The sequence below is a fragment of the Sander lucioperca genome, chromosome 7 (genome assembly GCF_008315115.2).
Source record: "Sander lucioperca isolate FBNREF2018 chromosome 7, SLUC_FBN_1.2, whole genome shotgun sequence".
NCBI lineage: Eukaryota > Metazoa > Chordata > Actinopteri > Perciformes > Percidae > Sander > Sander lucioperca.
Window position 1 is genome coordinate 33,628,579 of NC_050179.1, and position 15,498 is coordinate 33,644,076.

Sequence of the window (15,498 nt, forward strand, 5' to 3'; positions counted from 1 at the left end):
TGACACTTCAAATACAGAGACTGGATGTTTGATACACACACAACACATGCTAGTAGATCAATCCATTGTTGGTTTGAGGCTGAAAAGAAAAATTTATAATATTTCTTAAGTTCTTGCATTAGATTTATAATATTTCAAATCTGTCAAGTCACATTCTCACTCCCATCGCATCAAAAAGCGACGCTTGGTCAGGTGTCTTTGGCGTTTGTTATCGACGCAAAAAGTCTCCTTTAGCATCATATTCAGACGCGCTTGGTCTGGTCTCTGAGCCTCACTATTTGATGCTTTCGGGACTCGCGTCTAGCCCTTTGGCTTCATATTTAGACGCACTTGGTCGGGACTTTGATGCTTTGGGTCTGGACGTACGTTAAACTGACATGCGGCACAAGAACGGGACAGTTAGGTATAGGAATAGATCGTGGGTGGGGTTACAAAATGTACGTTTCAGTGACACGTGGGACAAGAATGGGACACGAACCCCGGTCTCCTGGGTGAAAGTCCTGTGTTGTTTGACCCATCCACCCCCCCAACCAACCTCCTTACTCGGATATAGTCTCGCTTTGCCAGACCTTCCTCCACAGCGCTGCGAAGGAGGGTCTGGCAAGTTCACACAGCATTCCTGGATGGGAGAAAAACGTGCTCTGGTTTATTGGCATTTCTATAAACCAATCACAATCGTCTTGGGCGGCCATACGGTGCCACGGTGCCTCTGCAAAATAGTCTCGGGAAGGAACTTGTTTTGGTGGAACATGTGTATGTTCAGCGGCGGAGTGGGACCAAAAGATCTACCGGGAAATTTCGTAGACCACCGGCCCTCGAGGGGCGAATGAATGAACAACACACAGCACAGCAACACGATCCCTTTTTTCCCTTTTCTTTTTGACTACCTAGACATGGTAGTGACCGTTAGTGCTTTCTGAATAGCCTGTGTTTGTATTGAAATAACAAGCTGCTGCGGCCCACTGTACGGGTTGAGCAGAGGCTGCACAGTTTGACCAGCGGCCGGGCAGCGGCAGGGCAGCGGCAGGGCAGCGGCAGGGCAGCGGCCCACACCAGGCCGCCAGATGGTGTTGCTAAGAACTTGCAACTTATAACTATTATCAGACCGGCCCTCGCGGCCTCGAAACACTACCGGCCCACCAGGAAAAGTCCCGACTCTCCCTTTAGTCATGCAATAGAAAACTCTGATTGGAAAGATCTAGCTAGCTGTCTGGATTTACCCTGCAAAGATCTGAGGAGCAGTTAACCATAGTCCTCATAAATCCACCGGAGTTTAAAATTACAACACAAAGAAAGCCCAAGGTAACGGACATGCGGCCGAAATGAGGGACATTCCGCAGAATGTCTGACAGCACCTGAGCAATCCCGGAAGTGGAGCGTCGTGTATATAGACTACTCCTAATACTGCATCATTTTACAGCGGGTCCAGCTGCTGCTCTGCCCGATGCGTGCCATACAGACGCAGGGTGATTTTTGCGTCGGTATCTGACGACCAAACGTCAGTATTTTACGAGTTGGGAGTGAGATTGGGTTGGTTAAGCAGTTTGAGATATTTTGCAGACAGGTGGACTGATCTTCAACACCTCCCATTTAAGCCTGTAACGGGCCAAAAAGTGCTACAATGTGGTGAGAAAAAAAGGAATGTGATCTGGAAAAATGTAAAGTACATTTAGCTTAAAGTAAATGGGCTAAAATGTGGAGAGAGAGAGAAGAAAATATACAGTATTGTGCTTATAAAAACCAGAAGTTACAAAGATTTAAAAAATAGTTGCATCCTTTCAGAACGAGCAGGAGATGTTCACATGATGCATTCAGAGTCCTGGCTGTAAAGGTCGAGCTCCTGGTACAGTATGTAGCTCTTCAGTCTGGGAGGGAAAACGTGCGAGTTCATGACCTCAGGGTTGTTGAGTTTCTTCAGGGTCAGGCGTCTCCTGATGTTCAGTCTGCAGAGGTGCTTTAGGGAGCGAGGACTGTCTGGAGAGCAAGGTCCACAAAACTGTTATTATGTTATTGATCCAAACTGTAATAAAACACACAACTGAGATGACTAAAGACGATATAAAGGAGAGACGTGAGAGGGAAAAACAATCTGCAGACTTTGTGCAGGAAGAAGACAAAAAAAACTAGCTAAATAAAACAAATTGTCCTGTGGTTAGCACTAGAGCACAGATCAGGGAGTCATTAAAATCTTATCAGCTGAATAGCTCAACTTTACGGAGCTTTATAATTAGTTTCTGCTAGGGCTATAATAGTATTGTATTGTGTTGTGACTGTTTTTAAGGTACCTAGCTGTTAAAACACCTTAATTTCTCTTTTTTTTTCCTAAAATCTATCTATCTATCTATCTATCTATCTATCTATCTATCTATCTTCTTAGATTTTGAATATCGTAATATTGTAATATGGCACAAGAGTTGTCTTTTCCTGGTTTTACAGGCTTCATTACAGACACACACACACACACAGAGACACACGCACACACACACACACACACACACACACACACACACAGACAGACAGACAGACAGACAGACAGACAGACAGACACACACACACAGACACACACACACATACATATAGAAAATAGATATGTAGATAAATCCTACAGACTTTGGTGACTTACTGACTTTTCCTCTCGCGCCACGAGAAGGTCGACATTTTGATGTTTTAGTGACACGACCTGTATGATGACATGTATGATTTGCCATGATATTTTGTATAGACGTTCATGGTCCCCAACGGCGAATGACCAATGCCTCATTTTCCCTGTATGGTTCAACTCAATTCCCATTTCCTTTTTTTTGCTGATATTAGTTGAAATGAAGCATTAGATGATCTTCTTCTGGCATCTAGTGCCACCATGAGGTTCACATTTGTGATTTTGAAAAGAAAACTAAGATGTGCATTCAGCTAACAGCACCGCTGTGTTTATTTAGAAATTCTCTTTTACAGTATATGATATGCACATACATTCTCAGAGACAACCTGACAGCACCCATAGTTATGGTAGTCAGGAAGGTTTTACAGATACACAAACAGATTTAAAAACTATTGGTATGAATAAGTATAATTATACCACTGTAATGTATACCGCCAGTACTTGGGTGAGTATAAACACACATTCACACAGCACACCAGGATCGCTGTCGCGGCTGTTGATAAATGAACTCACTGAGGATGTCACATATTTCGGGCCACTCTCTCTGCTTCTCCAGGAGGAGTCTGAGTTTGGAGCAGATGTGGACGTGGCTGACGTAGTCCAGCAGCGTCCGGACCACGCTCCCGGACAGATGCATGACGCAGTTGAGGCTCATGATCTCACAGAACTGGAGAGAGAGGACAGACATTCAAACGGTCGTCAATGTTTTCTTTATATGCGCGTATAAAAAGTAAACACATTTATAATGACGGCTAAATAAATGTGCAAATGGTAACTAATGAATGACATGAAATTTTGTCAACGTTGGAAAGAGACCGTTGTGGCTAGAAGGGATACATAGAGCCACAGCGTTTAGCCGAAAAAAAAAACTGTCTATGACAGTTAAGTTTAGGCACCAAAACGATTGGTTTCCTTTGGATTCATTGGTGAAAGTATTAATATTATTATATTAAATTTTGCGAGATTTTGTGTAACTTCTGGCCCTAGCTGTATCCCTTCTAGCCACAACCGAAAGAGCCAGGCTAGCTGTTACAGTCTTTGTGCTAAGCTAAGCTACTTCTTATATTTAAGCGACAGATATCAGAGTAATACAAATCTTCTCATCTTGAAGCTGTTGCATGCTTCTTGCGTTCAGCGCGGTCAGGGTGCTGCAGACGGCGTGCTGCAGACGGCGCGCATGGTCGCCGCAAACTGTGTAGTCTTTCATACTGATTGCGGTCAGAGCGGCTCAAAGAAGGGACTTCTTCTCTCCTGTAGCCAATCATTGCAACGTGGTCCATGCGACCGCGTCTGCATTGTTACAAAATCTTGCTCGGCGACCCTCCACAGACCCTCGGCACACAGTCGCCCAGGCCGCAGTTTGTCATATCACCGTCTGCACCACGCTGACCACGCTGAACACAAGAAGCATGAAACAGCTTTAACTCTCCGCCAGAAAGCATGTGAGTGTATTTCCTAAAATGTCAATCCATTGCTTTAAGGAAAACAAGTAACAGCTGTCACTCACTGGGATTGTCCTCTCATTCGCAGCTTCAAAAGCGTTGTCGTGTTGACACTGGAAGCACCTCTCCACCTTGTAGCCGTTGTTGAGCAGCAGCCTCATCATCACCTCGTCCTTCAGGCAGTACTGCAGCGCCGTGGGGAACACCGTGTCGTTCACCACCGTGAAGTAACAGTTCACGTCTGCTTTGGCCGCCAGCAGCAGCTTCACGATGTCGTAGCACCCCGACCTGACCGCCACCAGGAGGCAGCACAGCGGGTCCAGGTCCGTCTTCGCCCCGGCCGCCAGCAGGATTTTGGTGCAGTGCACGTCCCCGTTGGAGACGGCAAAGTACAAGGCGCTTTTCCTCATATCCCGGTAGTTTTCGGAGTTTCTGGTGTTCATGCGGTAGTTGACGTCATAGCCGCAGGCCAACAGGAGCTTCAGGCAGCGGATCTGGCCGCCCTCCGCCGCAGAGTGGACCGGGCTCTGACCCGCCTCTTTGATGGCCTTCTTGGTGGACAGAGGTATCAGCATCTTCAGAGCACTGTGGGGAAAGAACAAGGGTCCAATAAGATAATAATAATAAGAACCAAGAGTTCAAACAGCCTTTGAGTCTAACGTTTCGGGGCACACCAGCATTTACAACGGTGACATTTGGAGCTGCAGAGATTAATTCATTAATCCATTAGTTGTCAACTATTAAATTAACCGCCAACTATTTTGTATAATTGATTAATCGGTTTGAGCCATTTTTAATGAAAAAAAGTTAAGATTCTCTGATTCCATCTTCTTAAATGTGGATATGTTCTGGTTTCTTCACTCCTCTGTGACAGTAAACTGAATATTTTTGAGTTGTGGACAAAACAAGACATTTGTTAGCCATTAGCCCTTCAAGCATGTAATGTCTCTGAGCCTTTAGCACCCTTTATTTTACAAAGACGTGGACATATTTCACTTTCTGGTGTGACTGGTATTGCCTACAAGCTGCCACAGTATCCAATAGTTTCTTCACTCCTCTGTGACCGTAAAATGAATATCTTTGAGTTGTTGACAAAAACAAGACATTTGAGGACGTCATCTTGGGCTTTGGGAAACGCTAATGCACATTTTTCACCATTTTTTTTCTGTCATGATTGGTGACCTCTCCTCATCAGCTGCGCCTCTCTCTTGTGGGGTACCCCAGGGTTCCATTCTTGGCCCCATTCTGTTTTCTTTATATATGTTGCCTTTAGGGGCTATTATAGGCAAGCACAACCATCATTTTAATTGTTATGCAGATGATTTGCAAATTTATTTGCCTATGAAAGCAAATGACAGTGTCGGACTAAACTCCCTGCTTAGTTGTATTAATGATATTAAGTTGTGGCTTTCACAAAACTTTCTTAATTTGAACGAAGATAAAACTGAGGCACGCAAAATGGTCCAGCTTTGAGTTTGGGAGCAGATCAGTAATGTTGTTACAATGAGCTTTTTCCAGCTTCGTCTCCTGGCTAAAGTTAAGCCTTTCCTGAGCAGGCACGACCTAGAAAAGGCTATTCATGCCTTTATTAGTTCAAGGTTGGATTACTGTAATGCTCTTTATGTTGGTCTGAATCAGACCTCCATCTCAAGCCTTCAACTTGTTCAAAATGCTGCTGCTCACTTTTTAACAAATGCATCTAGACGTGCACACATCACTCCTGTTCTTTACACCCTACATTGGCTGTGTGTGTTTTAGAATATATTTTAAGATATTATTGTTTGTTTTCAAGGCCTTAAATTGCCTGAAACATTTTTTTTAACTTTGCATGAGCACAACCGGTCATTGCGGTCTTCAAATCAGCTGGTTTTAGAAGTGCCAAGGTCAAGGTATAAACGGTGGGGTGATCAGGCTTTTGCAGTTGCTGCCCCGAGACTCTGGAACAAGTTACCCCCTGATATTCGTACTATTACGGATGTAGCTCTTTTTAGGTCCAAACTCAAAACCTATTTGTTTAGACTGGCTTTTAATACGTAGAAGTGGTGTGACAATTTCACTCTCCTGTTTCTTTGTAACCTTTTCTGATTTTACTGTGTTATATGTTTCATTCTTTTTATTGTATGATATGTTGTTGTATACTTGATTCCTGATGTAAAGCACTTTGGATACCTGCTGGTTGCTGTAAAGTGCTATATAAATACATTTTGATTGATTGATTGATTTCTGACATTTTTTCGACCAAACAACTAACCGATTAATCAAGAAAAAAATCAACAATGAAAGTAATAATACGATTATTTTCATTGTTGATTGATTTCTCTATTCAATATTGATGAACTTGTATATCACATGTAAAGTTACGCTTCTGACCAATAGCAAGCTGTCTTGACAGTGCTGACCTTTGAGGGAACAAGAGAGCTGGAGAGTCCAAAATGGAGGAAGCTATCTTAGTTTGTTAGTTTGTTAACCATTAGCCCTGCAGCCCTGCAGCCCTGCAAGCAGGTAATGTCTCCAAGCCCTTAGCACCCTTTATTTTACAAAGACATGTGGACAAATTTCACTTTCTGGGGTGACTGGCGTCTACAAGCTGCCACAGTGTCGAACAGAAGGAGCTCACTCGTAGTGTCCGGCATACGCTGCCTTGTGGATGGGCAGGTGTCCCGTGAGGCTGGGCAGGTTGGGGTTGGCTCCATTGTCCAGCAGCAGCTGAATGCAGTCCGTGTTTCCTGATCCGACCGCATCGAGCAGGACACTTTCACCATTACAGGCCTGAGAGTTAACGCTGCTACCTGGGCAGGGAGGAGAGGGAAGAAACAAGTGGAGATTGGACTTGTACGCTTTAAAATAGAGGGGAAATACAAATTAGACAAATAAATCCCTCATACTGTCAGAACTGGGCAAATGATTTAATTTTAAAGTATTGTAATATTTTTCCTTATGCTGTTGTGATATCTGACAAATTCCTCAGACTTTACATAGTTTCTCCCCTTGTAAGTTGTAACTGTCTCTACACGGTCTCTAAACCTGCACTTTTATATCGAGACTGACCACAGTTCAGCAGAATCTCAGCAATGTGGAAGTGCCCATGCTCTGCAGCCACTGCGAGCGGCGTCACCCCCGTCACGTCCTTCTGGTTTACCCGGCCGCCGTTCCTCAGCAGCAGCATCAGGATGTCCACTTTGCCAACCTTGGCCGCCTCGTGCATCGCCGTCCACTTCCTCCGGCACACTTGATCCACCCAGGCGTTGTGAGCAACCAGAGCGTACGTCATCTCGTAAGAGCCGGCCTTCACCGCTGCGAGGTGAGGAAAAAGTCTGTCTTAATCGGCAATGAATTATGGATGCAAAACAAACCACACAAAGAAAGCATTATGTACTGTAGCTTTCCTCCTTGAGGCAGGAAGTGTAAAGCCTGTCCTGGCCCTGGCCTTTTTACATGGGCACAGGAAATGTTTCACACCAAATGTCCCAACATTACTGAAAGCTGAGTCTAGTAATGCAGAATATCTGTTTATTCATTGCTATTTTAATGAAAGAAAATGTTTAAATGGTACCTATCATAATATCATAAATACGATAAGCAAATAAATATGATTTAAGACTCAAGATTTAAAACTTGGGCAGATAATGCCAAAATGATCTGTATACGCGGATGTTACTGGAGGGAAGAAAGGACAAAAACAACAGCCTTGAGAGCAGTTCTGTGGTTCTGTGAAGCTGAACTAAGAAACAATCTGCCAATGCAGAAGTGCCAAAAAAACTGCAGTTCATCAAGTGGCCACTTGAGGCTGGCTCTAGAAGGGAGTCAATCCCAATAGCAAATTTGCATTTCCTAGGATGGGCTTTTTCAATTTATACAACAAGGCTTTGCTGACTGTCTTTAAGCTGCACAATATTTTTTTTAATTAATTAATCTGATGTGTAATGTAAAAGGTGTCACTGGTGTGAACACACACAGATGTGGAGCTTTTCAGCCTCTTTTAGCTACTAGTTTTTCTGAGGTTTTACAGCACATTTTTTTACATGAACATGGCTGTTACTCTGGCGATACCTTAAGGACAGACTTTCCAAATTGACCCCAGGAGATATCTCTCTATTTTTTTATCCATCCATTAAGGTGTAATGATCAGGTATGCATACCCTTAGGGGTACTTTGGAGTACTGCAGGGGGTACGTTAGATTTAAAAAAAAAAAAAAGAAAAAAAAATGTTAATTAAAAAAATAGTCATAGCATAATTCCGAAAATAATTATACACTATAATGAATGAACTTAGTGATTCGGAACATTTGAAATGTAGCATTTGAGTGTTTTTAGTTACAAAATTGTTGTGTAAATGAAAACTGTATTGTGCCTCTTTATAAAGCTAGGCATTGTTATTTCTACCCAAAATGTTTGTGCTTTCGAAGAGGGTATATTGTTGAAAAAAGTTTGAGAACCACTGCTCTACAGTTTTACCGAGCAGCCGCCGATAATCAGAGCTTGTTTTTCTCCCATCCCGGAATGCTGTGTGGACTAGCCAGCCTAGGATGGCGAAGGAATGTCCCGCCCTACTGCCTCTGATTGGCTAGTACAGGTTACCTTTAGTTGGTTAGGTTTAGGCATGAGGAGTGAGATTGGTTAGGGTAAGAATACCAGGGTAGGGCAACCAGAGGCAGAGTAGGGCGGGACATTCCTTTGCCATGCTAGGAAATGCAAATTCGAATCCCCATTGACCCCCATGTTAAAATCGCCAACGTACAGCAGAATTAAACATGTTTACAGCCAGGTACAAAAAAACGCTTTTGGTCTCTATAGCTAATTTCCTCCTTCATGATATGATAAAGATCTGTTCTGTTAATGTTCATCATCACTGCCCCATGGGACCATTAGTGTTGGTAATCACTTCACCCTCTACATTGTTACCGAGCAGAAGCGGCGACTCATTTTTGCTGTTAGTGTTGTGAGGCGAGGCTCCGTACTCCAGCAGGCTCTTCACATTCTGCACCAGTCCGGCTTTCACTGCCAGCGTCAGCGGCGTCTCTCCTCCCATGGCCGTCCTCTCTTCCAGGCTGAGCCCCTGAGCTGCCACTGACACAAACACAAACAGGTCAAAATGTCCGTTCCTAGAGTTCACATCGCATTGCCAGCTATGCTGTGTGACCTTGCAGGTGATACCTCGCTGCCGCTGCTGGCTGACCTCCAGGCTGAATGTGTGGGGAGCCATCACAAGTTATTTTAGACCTAGACATCATGCTGTCATAAAGCTGGAAGGCAGCATCATTTCCCAGTGGAGTATTCTGTGCATTAATATTATTTCAGGCAGCCGTTATTGTGATGATGTTGGCTCCGATGCATTCAACCTAATGTGTGACCTTCATCTTCGCTTGTCATCTTTATTTATTTATTGGTGTAAACTCCACCCGTTATATTTTGGAGGTTATATTTTTTCCACAGTCTGTTGTTGTGTCACTTAGCATCTGAATAGCCGCTAAACACAAACTTTCAGCATCCATGTGCTAAATCTAACCAGCTGAACAGCAGCAAAACCGGATGTATGATGAAGTTACATTCCGTATCAATGCCGGGCAGTAATGCTTTACATTAGAAAATGGTAATTAAAGCTGCAATTATCAATTATGTAGATGAAATGATGATGTGAAAGTGTCCCAGGTATTTCTGAAACCACAGACATCTTACCAACTCTGCTGCTGTACAGAACTTTTTAGCAGTTTTTCTTTTGTGTGTGTTCTTTTCTGCCCTGCAGTTTTGGTTTTACTGCACATTTACTGTCTACCATGTAGTTCAGCCTCAGTGTTTCAGCAGACAGACATGTTAGAGACTAGCTGGTGGAGAAATTGGAGCATTTAGCAGCTAAAGAACCAGGTATTTTTCTCAGGAGTCGGTGGAGACCAAGTCAGAGCTAAAAAGAGAATGAATATTGGACTTAAATGAATGCGAATGTGAACACAAACTCGACTCCAGTGGGATGATCATGTTGCTCTGTATCTGTACACGTTCTGCTTCCCTCCCTTGTATTTGCTACTGCATTCATTAAAACGTTGTTGCTATGAAGGGACCTCCAGATAATAAGCGCCTTCATAAGATCACACCATTTATTTTAATTGTTTTCATTATTAATAGTTCCATTAAAACGACCTACTGAACAAATGTACTTACATCTCAAGACAGTCTGCAGAACCTCCAGGACTGGCTGGGATGCGGCTCGATGGATGGGAAGCCAGCCGCGGCTGTCCGACTCCCTGAAGGCGAAGGTGTGCCTCAGCATCCCCCTGAGCATCAAGACCTCACCTGGTCGACAAGGCAACAAGGCAACAGCCCCGGGTTACAAGAATGAAAAGAGGAAAGGCTTTTAAAAACTATGAGAAACGCCCAGGACTCACTGGAGCTGAGGTACTTTTCCCCTTTTCTGCAAATCAAGCTTCTTTCCTCTCCTACTTTTTTCCTCTCATACTGTATCTCTTCTGTTTATATATCTGCCTCTCCCTGTCAGTCGGCCAGCCTCCTGATCCCTGGCAGTCCTCACGTACAGCTGCCGGCCGGCCTTGTGACTCTGGCTGCCGGCCACAGAATAGAACAAAAAAGACAAAGCTGTGTAATGTTGAAAGGTATGTCCAACCCACCTTGCTCGATGGCGGCCAGGACTCTCAAATTTTCATCCGTCGCTGTTTCTAAACTAACAGCCAGGAGCAGAGGAAGCACAGGGCAGTCAGCTGGCTTTCATCAAATTATCAACAAAAAGGATTTGGTGGGAGGGTGAAGTTTAGGTGTGGCTTCCGTATACCTTGCTGCAGATTTCAGAAAAGCATCTTGGCAAGAGTCTTGAATACCGAGCTGGATGATGTAGTCACTGAGCTCCTCTTCACCGTATTCTTCATAAGTGTTCATCACTCTGCAGTGACGATAAAACATTGATTGATAAACAGCGTTTCAAGGACCAAACTCATGGTTTGGAGCACATAAATTACAGATCACCTACTTAAAGTTACATTAATTGATATTTTGGCCACCTGGGGGCAGCAGAACAAGCTAAAAACAAAACATCTGACATATTATAGACTTATAAAGTAGGTGTGGCTAACATGTTTACAACAGCTGCCAAATTCCACATCCAGCAGACACAGGGCAACATGATCATCCCACTGGAGTCAGGTTTTGTGTCCACATGATTAATTTGAGTATTCACTCTACTTTTAGCTCTGATTTTGTCCCAATAGACTCCTGAGAAAAATACCTGGTTCTTTAGCTGCTAAATGCTCCGCTTTCTTCCCCAGCCAGTCTCTAACTGTGTCTTTCTGCTGTTTAAAGTCTATGTTTAAAACCTAAAACACTAAGATTGAACAGTAAATGTGCCGTTAATAAGCTAGGAGCTATAAAAGATTCCAAAAAAGTTACTCAGTTTAGATTGACTTCCCTCCAAGCAACGACATTGATTCAGTCTTGATTTTCTTCAGCTGTCTGTTTGTTGGTTTTGACTTTACTGTCCAAAAGCTCTGATACCGCACAATGTTCTATTTAACGTCTTTTTAAAAAAGTTGAAGATGTTCAAACAAGTTGATTATGTGCCATGTCAAGTTTAAATTAAAATATTCCCTGTCTTTGTCACAGATTTTCTAGAACTCCCACTGCGATACATCAACCAATGTGTCCCTGAGCAAGACACTTAACCCCTATTTGCTCCAGAAGTGTGCAACCTCTGATATATAGCAATTGTAAGTCGCTTTGGATAAAAGAGTCAGCTAAATGACATGTAATGTAATGTAATGTAACTGCATGCAGTTGAAGTACCAGAAAATGCAAGAGGGTGGACAAAATAACAGAAACACAACAATCCAAGGCAAAAAAAAACAACAAATGATGTATATTAAATGATATTTTAATTATTAAATGATAAATTATTGTCTTAAAAATGACAATGGAGTTGAAGCAACACATCTTTTGGCAAAGTGTCAACAAAAAAACCCAAAAGGTAACGCTTCATTTTACACATCTGCAATTTCCTCCTAATCGTTTGCCAGGAACTTTCCTGGAAATTGTTGCTAATAATAGAGCGACGGTGTCAATTTGATGAACTTCCAAATAATGAATTCAAGTAGTTGCCAGTGTAACCTAGAGATCCTTTTAGTCAGAGTACAGCAGGTCTTCTGAGCATGCAAATATTTGAAATCTGTCCATAGGCAAGCAAACAATTCAACATATATGAAGAATAAAGTTTCCAATTTTAAATGAGTAAAGAATGCATATTTTCTTGCCTTTGAGTTTCCTATTTTTCACAGATTTACCAAATGACATAGCTCTTTGCGTGGAACTTTCTAGGAAATTATACTGAAATTACCGACTTGTAAAATAAAGCATTACCTAGTAGAGGTAAATTATAAATGTAACTTTTGTTGGGGTATTTAAGGATCCCCATTCACTAAAAACATGACAAAAAAACAAATGCCAATGCAAAATAAAAAAAAACATCACAGATGACACTTGCAAGTGAAGATTCTCACCTGTGAGCTGTGTTGGCGGCTCACGCTGACCGGTCCCTCTCCACTCCAACAGCACAGATAGTTTTTATATTTAGGTATGACCTGCGTTCAGATGCTTCAGAGACACCAGACTGATGCTGCCTGCAGAAACGCAGTGTGAGGGGCTGGTGTGGTCGGCACCTGGCCTGCTGGTCTTAAATATAGCCGGGTCAGCGTGCTATTGTGTGGGCTAAGCCGGGTCTTTGTCGTGTTTGGCGGGAATCCCACATTCAAGATCCCACAAGCCTCTGGGGTTTAGACTGTGGACTCCCGCAGCCAACAACTTCACCGTCTATTGTTCTTCTTGGAAAGCAAAATCAATCGGGTCTATTTTTTCTCCTCCGCTGATGGATGTCTCGTAAAAACTGTTGGCTGTGTTCAAGCAAGAGCTGCAGGGAAACAGTGGAGCTCTGACTGTCTCTTCAATCCAGGCTTTAAATTTCCTTTTATGAGGAAACTGTTGTGTAAATGTTTCCTGTTGTGATTTTTAATGCTCTGGTTTTGTTTTCTGCTGTTTGTGACTCTGGTTTCATTGACTTTTAAGGACTTTTCATCGGCTTGATTTAAGTTGTTTTTGACGTATCTCTGCTTTTCTCAGATTGTATCACTTCTGTTTTACTGTCTTCCTTTTGTTAAGATGACATTATCAAGCTTTATTTAACGAGGGAAACATCACTGAAATGATGAATCTCTCTGTTTCAACACCCATCATTGTTAGGGTCCGAGCACTGAAAGTGCAAGGACCTATTGTTTTTGTAAGGATTATTATTTTTCCGAGTCCTTTGTCGCATTTTTGATCGAGTTAGACTGCACGAAAACTCAAAAAAATTTGCACACATGTCAGAACTGGTGTCAATTGCAAAGTTCTGTAGTGACTGGACTGGGGCGTTGCCAGGGGTCTCCATAGCGCCCCCTAACGTGCGCCTTAATTCGGAAAAAAATAATAACTTAATATACCAAATTTTGAGGGAACATAGGTCTCATCTTCAAGCTATTGAAGCTATTTTTAGAAAAAATTACAAAATTCAAAAATTTCCGAAATCTTGGTTTTCGTGCAAAAATCTTCATTTTACGAACACTTGTTTAAGGACTTTAGGATGCAAGAAAACTCTCTAAATGTTGCAGCCATGTGCAGAATAGTAAACTCTTTAATCTGAATTCACATTTAGGCTTGGGAGTGGTATGGTTGCTCTATAGCGCCCCCTTATTGGTTTTAGCCCTTGGGCACATTTTTGACGGCCTCAATACAAAAACTCATTCTGGCGCCCACATAAACACCTGGGAGCTTTGCGAGACTGTACAGCGATTTGGCCCATACCTGTAAGTGGGCTCCATAGCGCCCCCTAATGCGTGGAAGGCCTTAACTTGGACATAGTTGCTCCGATTTTCACCAGATTTAATACACATATTGCGCTAATCATTGCGGACATATTTCCCATTTACCTTCATTAGCTCCGCCCAACTGGATGGTGGCCATTTTTAATTTATGCATTTTTCATGTGTTTTACATTCTTTCGAACTTGTCCTATGCCGTGATTTCAAACTTCTTGAATTTTTGCAGGTAAAATCTGTTTACCCTCATGACGAAAAGTTATCCAAAGAATTTTGATAGTTGCGTTATCTTGGCAACAAGTATTCCGATTGCCCCGAAACTTGACAAAGTTGTTCCTCATGGCCGGTTTAGCATCTAAAAAAAAAGGGGCACATAAAAAGCAGCTAAAAATAAAATGAATTAGTTGTTTAATAAATGCAGTGGAGTAAAACATAGAGTGCAATGGTGAAAAAGTACTCAAATATTTCCTATTCCTGTTAAGTCCTGCATTCAAAATCACAGAAGTGGTAAAAGTAGTCATTACACGGAACTGCCCATTTTAGAACAATATACATTAATAATATTAATATATATATATATATATATATAATGTGTACATGACTTGTTGCAGCTGATAAGTGTGGCTACCTTTAATTACTTTAAATAGCCTACTGCTAGCTTGACCTGTAATAATAAATCTATTCGTTGGTTTTATATTTATATCTTTGTATATATGTGTAGTCTGCAAAGTAACTTAAGCTCGCAAATGAATAGTGGAGTAAAAAGTACAATATTTGTGTATGTATCTGAAATGTAGTGAAGTCGAAGTATAAAGTACCTTAAAATGGAAATATTCAAGTGAAGTCATTCAAGTAAAATACCAGTATCTTAAAACTGTACTTAAGTAGTACTTAGTTGCATTTCACCATTGAGTATTTGCCACTAATTACTTTTTAACACTGATCATTTTGCATCATTTTGAGGGAGCATTTTAGGCCTCCATTACACAGGACAGCTGAAGATGTGAAAGGGGAGAGAGAGGGGAAATGACATGCAGCAAGGTGCCGCAGGTCAGAATTGAACCGGCGGCCGCTGCGGCAAGGACTGAGTCTTTATACATGGGGTGCACGCTCAACCAGGAGAGCTATCCAGGTGCCCCGCATTTTGCATCATTTATCATATCATATTGTATCATATTTTCGTGTGCACCACATTCACTCAAGGATCAAAATACTGTCTGAATCTATTAGCTGGTAATGTCCCCAGTGTGTGTTTAAGTGTCTCAGTGGGAAAAAGTGCTAACAGGACGAGCAGCCCCCTTCCCCCTGGATAATGACTACCTGTGTGTGTGACAGGTTTACACCAGGGCCGAGTCCTCCGGCTCTGCTGCTGGCTCTGTTTTCTCCAGGGAGCCAGCTGATGTCCAGCTGCAGATTAGTGGAGCTTTACAGGGGCCACCATGTCGCCTCCTATGGCTAACAGACTAAAATAGCAGCGGTATACAGCTCAACATAAAGCCCCCATACTGTCACTATACAGAGAGGGAGGCTATAAAACTACTAAAATAAGACT

At 42.4% G+C, this 15,498-nt stretch overlaps 1 protein-coding gene across 1 annotated transcript; it reads right to left on the bottom strand.

Moving 5' to 3' along the window:
• Positions 1-1,722: 1,722 nt before the first annotated feature.
• On the bottom strand, positions 1,723-12,955 carry LOC116036236 (ankyrin repeat and SOCS box protein 15-like). The gene is made up of 10 exons (XM_036003640.1): positions 12,597-12,955; positions 10,883-10,990; positions 10,722-10,774; positions 10,258-10,389; positions 9,004-9,168; positions 7,150-7,395; positions 6,719-6,890; positions 4,167-4,686; positions 3,173-3,326; positions 1,723-1,974 (listed from the first exon to the last, which is right to left on the bottom strand). The coding sequence occupies exons 2-10, from the start codon at positions 10,984-10,986 to the stop codon at positions 1,799-1,801; spliced, it is 1,722 nt and encodes a 573-aa protein (XP_035859533.1). The 5' UTR covers positions 10,987-10,990; positions 12,597-12,955; the 3' UTR covers positions 1,723-1,798.
• Positions 12,956-15,498: the final 2,543 nt, after the last annotated feature.